Source organism: Sinocyclocheilus grahami, unplaced genomic scaffold, assembly GCF_001515645.1.
Source record: "Sinocyclocheilus grahami isolate Dianchi unplaced genomic scaffold, SAMN03320097.WGS_v1.1 scaffold290.1, whole genome shotgun sequence".
Taxonomy (NCBI): Eukaryota; Metazoa; Chordata; class Actinopteri; order Cypriniformes; family Cyprinidae; genus Sinocyclocheilus; species Sinocyclocheilus grahami.
In genome coordinates, this window is record NW_015505469.1 from 1,659,748 (window position 1) to 1,668,175 (window position 8,428).

Consider the following 8,428-nt stretch of genomic DNA (forward strand, 5'->3'; position numbering starts at 1 on the left):
GTAAGGCTACAGACAATATTTACAATTATTTGTTATTCCTTCCTCACAGTCTCCTGTTATCTCGATACTTTTACTATTAATAAGACCTTTGAATTAATGTGCTCTTTTTAAAGACTTAATGATAATTTGCAGGTCTATTCAAGGCCATGAAAGAAAAAAAGAAAGAAAGAGAAATAAAGAATGAATGAGTTTATGTATTTATTTATTTTTGCTTATTTATAAAACCTATTTATAATATTAAATATAAATATATTTATTTATTTATTGAAGTAGTTATTAGGAGTCCCTACATCCTTCATGTCTCTCATCTATGAGAATCTTGCAGTGTAATGAGAATCGTTAATTTGTGTTTAGTCATTGCTCAGTCATTCTGCATTCAGTGGTGGTTCACCAGACCTGTACGTTTTGTTCCAGCTAATGAACCAAGGAGAAAATAGATGCTTTTTCTCACATTTTGGGGAAATGTCATGACTTTGAAAAAACAATAAAATTGTAGTCTGAGCTCCAATCCTTTCTCAGCGCATTTTTCCCCTCTTCACGGCAGCGTTATCAATCATGTTTATCAGTAAAACGGTTAGAATCCACTCAATAACATTTCCGCAAAATGGAATGCAGAGAAAGTTTCACTGCAATTGCAACAGTTGACTGAAGGTCATCAGCGGCAATTTATCAACCTCACAGCCATTATTACTGGACCTTTGAGGCGAGATTGCATAATTTTGCCTGATGTAGGCTTAAGAATTAAACTCTGTTCTCTTCGTTTGACTTATCCTGGACAGTCCCAGGATAAGCAGGAGAGCATCATTTTGGGGTCATCAGACCTGACAGCACCTTTCTGGCTTCAATCTTTCCCTGCGACCTCCCTGGGGAAGAGAGCAGTGACCCTGTGACCAAAAGGAAAGTCAAGAAGCCATGTAGCGAAAATAAATTAAATTTTCTGCTCAGATAAAAGGTGGCCATGTTTATTGTTGCACTGGAGTGGAGTGGGAGCGGGCAGATCTCTGTGGTCTGACAGTGGGTGGGTGGATGGTCAGCCTGACAGCGCTCTTGGCTCGGCTACTAGTCATTTCTCAACAAGTTTGGATGTTTGTTTTTGTTACAGTCATCTTATGTTCACCTCGGCTGCATTTATTTGATAAAAAAAAAACTGTAATATTGTGATATATTACATTAAAATGTTTTTCTATTTTATAATATTGAACTCTAATGTATTCCTGTGATGCAAAGCTGCATTTTCAGCATCATTAGTCTTAAATGTCACATGATCCTTCAGAAATAATTTCAATATGCTGATTTGTTGCCCAATAAGCATATATTATTATCAGTGTTGAAAACATTTATTCTCACCAAGGCCACATTTATTTGATCAAAAATACAGTAAAAACAGTAATACTTTTTCCCCACAAAGTATTAAGCAGCAAAACATTTTCAACTGTGATGAAAAGAAATCTTGAGCACCAAATCAGCATATTAGAATGATTTAATGGCAATGGCTGCTGAAAATTGCCATCACAGGAATAAATACAATTTTAAAACATTATATTAAAAATTTACTGTTCATTTTAAATGATAATAATATTTCACAATATAACTGTTTTACGGTCTTTTGATCAAATAAATGCAGTTTTGTTAATATAAGATGATTCTTTGGAAAAAAAAATGTTTGTGAATGGTAGTGTATGATTTCTTTAAGTTAACATTTTTGAATAATTCAGTAATTACATATTTTTATTTATTTTTCCTCAAAATAAAATAAAATAAAAATCTGGCATCAATGCAGAACTGCTTAATTCATATATTAGCTCAGGTGTGAAAATAACAAAATTGTGTAATATAAATTCAATATAAACCGTACAGTAAAAGCGCTACTATCTACACATCAAGAGGACAGCAAGCAAACCATAAACGCGATACCTGAGGTTACAGTGCAGTATGTGAAGGGCAGTATGAAGTGTGTCAGGGCACTGCTATAACCGAGACCGGAAATTGTGAAGGCATATTCTAAAGTTTCAGCATCCTTCATGCCTAGAACAGGAGGCCATGCGGTATTGCGATAACGGCAGACTGCAGCCTTGAATCAGAGGGCTGATGTAAGCTTCAAAAGTGAAAGATTTGTGAAAGATGATCCTCAAAACATGATCCTTAAGCACTGGTTGATGTTCAGCATCAGCAGAGTAGTTAGCAGGAGGGAAGTGGCGTCTATGCTGATCTGTTCTTTCTCTTATTTTCCATTCAGTACAACGAAGATCATCGTGACCTCAACGTGAAGGAAGCCTGGAAGCAGGGTTTTACTGGACAAGGCGTCGTCGTGTCCATATTGGATGATGGAATTGAAAAAAACCACCCAGATCTGATTCAAAACTATGTGAGTGAATAAACAACTATTATATATAACCCAAAACAAAATAACTGCATTAAATGTTTCTTACATATTCTCAGGATCCAGATGCTAGCTATGATGTTAATGATGGCGACCCAGACCCTCAGCCTCGATACACCCAACTCAATGATAACAGGTACTCAATGCGTATTTACTGTAATCTGTAAACCTAGTTTAGGTCCCCCAAGCAAACCCAGCGATTTACGGGCCGTTGGCAGCTCAAACTGTTATTTGTTTTTCAAGTCTTACCCAGCACACTGTATGTTGTGCCTAGGCATGAAACTCCTGGCATAAAACCAGCTGTAGTATGAATACTACTATACATTTACTGATTTACTTAATGGGGCCAAAGGTTTCCCCTGCAGAGTGGAGATTGGCGCAGGAATACATGGCCTGCAATATAGTGTGATTAGTGCTGTAGCCGTAACCCATTTGTGTTGGACAGGAACTGCTTTTGCTAATGAGGTTTTTTTGCCTATCCAGTAAGCAAATGGTAGTGCTATCGTTTACAGAATCACGATCTGCAATTATGATTTTCGTTCATCATTCATTTGTTGCACCATTTACAAATTTAATGGTGTTACACATGGTCACTCTTGGCCAGATGCAGTTTAATATGTAAATGAGTTCATACATAATTTCCTGCAAAAAAATGCTGCGGTTTATGTGAAGTATCTCAACAAAGCATGCAACAAAAGAAGTTACTTGATATATATTAATGCATTGACCGTTCACACTGACTGCGATTGAAATGTACCATAGCTGGTGATCTTACTCGCCTGCAGCTGTTTTCTTTTCACACATATCTTACAGTACGTAGGGTCATATCTTCCAGGCGAAAGCATATTTTTACAGAAAATTAAATTCATTTATATGTAATACTCTTGAGACTAGTGTGCAGGTTGTAGCAGTAGGCAGCATCTTTCTCTTGCTGTTTTCTGTGTTGTGTGTTTTTTGCTGCTGGGAAATTAGTTTCTCTGTGATTGATGTGTTGTGAGTTTAGTTCTCTCCATGGATTGTGTTTTGTTGTCTTGGTAATGGCCATCCACAACACCGGCCATTTTTATGGCCTAGTTCATAAATCAACCGAGATTTAGGTTGAATTGTGAAGAAACAATGATGGTGTTGAGAATGGGTTACTTTAAAGAAATAGTTCACCCAGAAATGAACATGTCATTCTGAACTTGTATGATGTTTTCTTTTTGTGGAATACCATAATTTGTAAAGAATCTTAACACAGTTAATACTGACCTTGGACGGTCAGGCTCCAAAAACACAAAACATCTCAAATAAATTTAGTATGAAATGTATATAAAATTAGTCCATATGGCACTATATTTAATGTCTAGGATCTATAGATCTATCTAAGATCTATGGCTTTGGAGAAATGAATTCAAATATATGAAGTGATTTTTCATGTGTTTTCTGATCCAGCCAACTTTTTTTTGGTTCCATGGAACAAATAGCAGCATAAAAGTTTCGAGTGACATGAAGGTTAGCAAATGATGACAGAACGGTCATTTCTTTGTGTGAACTATACCTTTATACACTCAGGTTTGTTCATCACCACCCCTCCAAACTGAATCAAACCTATCAAATTTTACAAAGCAAGACATTGTTATGGCTAACCATCACGGCTAAACTCTGTTGTCATTTAATGATGAGTTGAAGAGTTGAACTCTGGTCTGTCCTTATTTCACTTTGGGATTTTCCTCATTCGTCCTTTTTTTGGGGGGATACCAGCCAAAGAGCCGTTTTTATCTTGAGGCTAACCATGATTGGTGATGACAGGCAGAAAAGTGTATAGTTACGAGTGGGTTGAAATCAAAGGTCTTGGGCTGAATGGCACAGCTTTGTAGTTTTTAGAGGGGCTGTCCCATGTTCCCCTAATGGAAGAACCCCACAGCGCATGTCATGTTGGCGTGACTCCTATAATGGGCGCTAATGAAATTACATCTTTGGCGCTAGTTGAAATGTGATCAAGTTTGACTTTTAAAACATTTCGTAAATGATTTTGCAACACAGAAACACTTTCGTAGTCACTATAAAACATTAAAGATCAGTTAAAATGTCTCTATCTGATAATGCAAAGACAGCAGGAGATGCATTAGTAGCAGTAGTTCAATAGCTGTAGCAATTTTGCTTGTCCTACACGTTATTTAGCTGCCATGTTTTCTTCTGACCCCTGCTGTGAAATTCCCCTTCTTGAATCCGCTACTTTTTGTTTTCCCTCCAGAAACCCATCTCTTTTTGTCGCTTTTTTTCTAGCATGTTGCACTCCATATGGGTGTTTTACCGTTGCACTGATCTAGTTCTTGCATCTTTTACCACAGAACCACAAAGCTGGTTTTCGGTTTGCAACAGTAGCAGGGAACGTTTACGAACACTTTCAGTTCTCAAGCACTTAATGTCACCAGCCTGTATGTGTTTATGTATATGCATATGTACAATATAAAATCATTGCAAATGCATAGTGTATATATCATCAATTTAGCAAAAAATTTTTTATAATCAGCTGCAAAATAATTGCAAATCGTACAGTACATGCATATGTTGCTATGTAATGATTTGCAGTTATTTTGTGGCTATTGTTTTTAATCAGCCAAAAAATGATTGCAAATCATTTATATATAAGGTTTTGTATTGTACAAAAAATATATATTTAAATTTTTAAAGTTACATTTATTTACTTTTTTTTTTTAATTCGACCATTTAGTTCAAAATTTGCCATTTACAATATAAATCATTGCAAATGCATAGTGTATATATCAATTTAGCAAATTTTTTTTTATAATCAGCTGCAAAATAATTGCAAATCGTACAGTACATGCATATGTTGCTATGTAATGATTTGCAGTTATTTTGTGGCTATTGTTTTTAATCAGCCAAAAAATGATTGCAAATCATTTATATATAAGGTTTTGTATTGTACAAAAAATATATATTTAAATTTTTAAAGTTACATTTATTTACTTTTTTTTTTTAATTCGACCATTTAGTTCAAAATTTGCCATTTAAACAATTTGTACTCATGGTTCTCAGAACAAGAAATATGAAGATAAATATATTTTTAGACTGCTATGTAATGTTTTATTGGTGCATAAACATAATAGGCACAATATGAGAGAGAAGACAGAAATATGTAGTGTTAAGTCCAGCAGAACATCTCGGCAAGTGAAGTTATATATTGTTTTATTGGTGCATAAACATAATAGTTTTCCCCTTGTGTTAATTTAGTGAAAAACAGTGCAAAACTTAACATGTTTATTAACTATATTTTAATTCCGTTTTATGTTTTGTATTAAACATTTCAATTCTTGGCTATAGTGGCTTTTTGGGTGAAACAATGTCTTCTTATATTGATATTTTTGTCAAATATCTTCGAAGGGTGACAAATATTGACATCTACTGTATCCCCCAGCCCTAGTGTTTGTATTGTGTGCATTTTAGCCTGCCTTTCTCAGTGTCAGATCTGGATTTTCTGTAAAACATCCGTTTATCAGTGCTCCAACAATCCTTGGTCATGTTGTAAAGTGACTAAATAATGCATTACGCATTTTTAATTCCTAAGTGCGTTTCCACAGAAGTGGGGCAGGTTGAGTCAGTGTGGTGTTTCAGAAGAAACTCAAGCTGTGGCGAGAAGTGTTGAAGCCACATTAATGCCTTTCTGTTCATTCTTTCATCTCTGAACAGTACTTTTTCCTAAAACAGTTATTGTTTTTTTGTAATTTCATACTTTTGCACTGAAAAAGTGAATAGCATGTTATTTTTGCCTAGAAATTCTTTTTTCTGATATTTTTAAGATATTTGTGTACATTTTTGCATGACGACAACATTTTTAAAAAATGATGTCTTTCATATAATAATTAGTCAGCTGGCTTTTAAATAGGGCTGTGTATCGATTCAGATGTCCCGATTCGATTTCGATTTGCAAGCTCTCGATTCGATTCTCGATTTTTTTGATTACATTCAGTGAATATAGTTTTAATACAAATGCTATTGATATTTCTAAAAAACAAACCGTAAACATCAGTTTACAAATGGTGAATTAATAAAAAGAAATTAAGCCACATGCCTGTATTTTAAACCTATACTTTTTTTTTTTGTATGGATCCTTTTTTTAAACAATAATAGGGCCCTATAAAATGTTCTTAATTTTTCTGGTAATCAGATGAAGGCATAAATCATTAATTTATCCTAATCAAATGAAAATCAAACCCTTTTATTTTTTGGCAAACAAAGTGCTGCACAACAGATGTTTACTGTTAAAATTAAAAAGAAAACAGATGTGATTATTCCTTTAAAAATAAAGATTTATTCATATTTATTAGTAGTAGCGTCATTGATTCTTAAGACTGCTAAATAGTAATATATTCTGACAGTTTCTTAACGTTAAACTAAACTTTTGTTTTGACGGGTTGCCCTGAAGAACTTGCAGCTTCTGTGTATGTGATATGACGGTAGTTTTCTCAAATTAAACCGTAAAATGCTAATGAAGTGACTCTCAGAGCAGCTGGAGATGGCATTCGTGTTCATATCATCATATAGTGAGACGGCAGAAGCTGAAAACACCACAAGCTCATCCGCGCTTCAGTATGTGTGTAGTAAACAAAACAGTGCGCCGCACCATCCGCCATTCATTCATTGCGGAAATCATGGCGCCTTATGCGTGATATCAAATGCTTCCGCAGATTTATAGTATTACTATAGCATTTCACCAGATCATTGCGAATCACGCGTATGGCCATGATAAGCGCTGAATGAATGACAGGCTTTCTGTTGTAACATCACGCAAGGTAAATAAGGGTGACATCTAGTGGAGAAGACTAATGATAAGATTCACGTTAATCAGATCTTATTTTAAATGTGTGCTGAAATAAATCCCGGAAAAGATAGATTCGCAGCTTTTGAGAATCGATATTGAGTCGACGTCATTTAAAAAAACGATTAATCGAAAAATCTAATTTTTTTTTTGCCCAGCCCTACTTTTAAAGGGGTCCTATTGTGCTCTTTTACAAAGTCTTGATTTTGTTTTGAGGGTGTACTAGAACAGGCTCTCATACTAGGTTATACCCAGTCTGGCATGAACGGCTCGGATAGTTCCTGTATCAAAAGAAGGCCCGCCTTCTGAAATACAAAATGTGCTGTGATTGGTTAGCTGGGCCAGTGTGTGTTGTGATTGGCAGCACTCGGTGCCTGGTCGGGAAATGCAACCCTCTACATTGCGAGTAAATCACTATAGTTACGATCTTACTCTGGGCGACTAAATAATGTCTAACATTAGCCATTGGCTAATAAATTCTTAGATTTTACACGCCAGTATGTGTGTGAGAGGCGTTCAACACAGATTTTCACTCGATAAACACGCTGACTGAGCGCTTGAGAGTTTCGCTCTCCGTCAAGCGATCTGTACTATTTGGATGCGCTCAATGGATCATGTCATGTACTCAATGGATGCGCAAGTATGTAGCACGCAGTGCACCTGTATTTGACGTACCGTAAACTAGTGTGAAGGCGCACGACTCGCCGTCGCTTTACTGATTGCGCTGTTTCTCTCACACATGCAAAGAGAGAGAGTGAGAGTCTTGCATACCATGCTGAATCGACGTGCTACATGTAAACCATATTCTTTGTTGTATTTTCCTGTCAAAATAACATAGTTAATTTAGAATTATTCAGCTTTTAAGAACAAGCAGAAGATATGCCGGTTTCTCGGCAGTGCGCAAACAGCTCTCGTTGGCTGGCGCTCATCTATTACCGTCCCTGTTTTGATTTCAGCCATATATATGTGTGTGTGTGTGTGTGTACCTAACCATATTTTGGGGACAAATTTGTACCCAAAAGTGAGCAAAGCCACAAATTGAGGTTTTTGCCGATTTTGTCAGGATGTCCTCATTTGTAAAACAGTTATAAAAATAAAGTGAACAGTTTTTTATTTTTTTTACTTTTGAAATTGTAAAAATGCAGAATGTTTTCTGTTAGGGGTAGGGGTGGGTTTAGGTTAAAAAGTGTATAACTATCTGTATATAAAAACAATAGAAGTCTATG

General features: G+C 35.6%; 1 protein-coding gene across 1 annotated transcript in view; it reads left to right on the forward strand.

The window, feature by feature from the left end:
- Positions 1-8,428, forward strand: part of LOC107600744 (furin-like) — a 125,239-nt gene that overhangs the window by 72,396 nt on the left and 44,415 nt on the right. Inside the window, exons 7-9 of the mRNA XM_016292701.1 lie at positions 114-132; positions 2,237-2,365; positions 2,440-2,516. Coding sequence (XP_016148187.1) covers positions 114-132; positions 2,237-2,365; positions 2,440-2,516 — 225 coding nt within the window. The remainder of the gene's footprint in view (positions 1-113; positions 133-2,236; positions 2,366-2,439; positions 2,517-8,428) is intronic.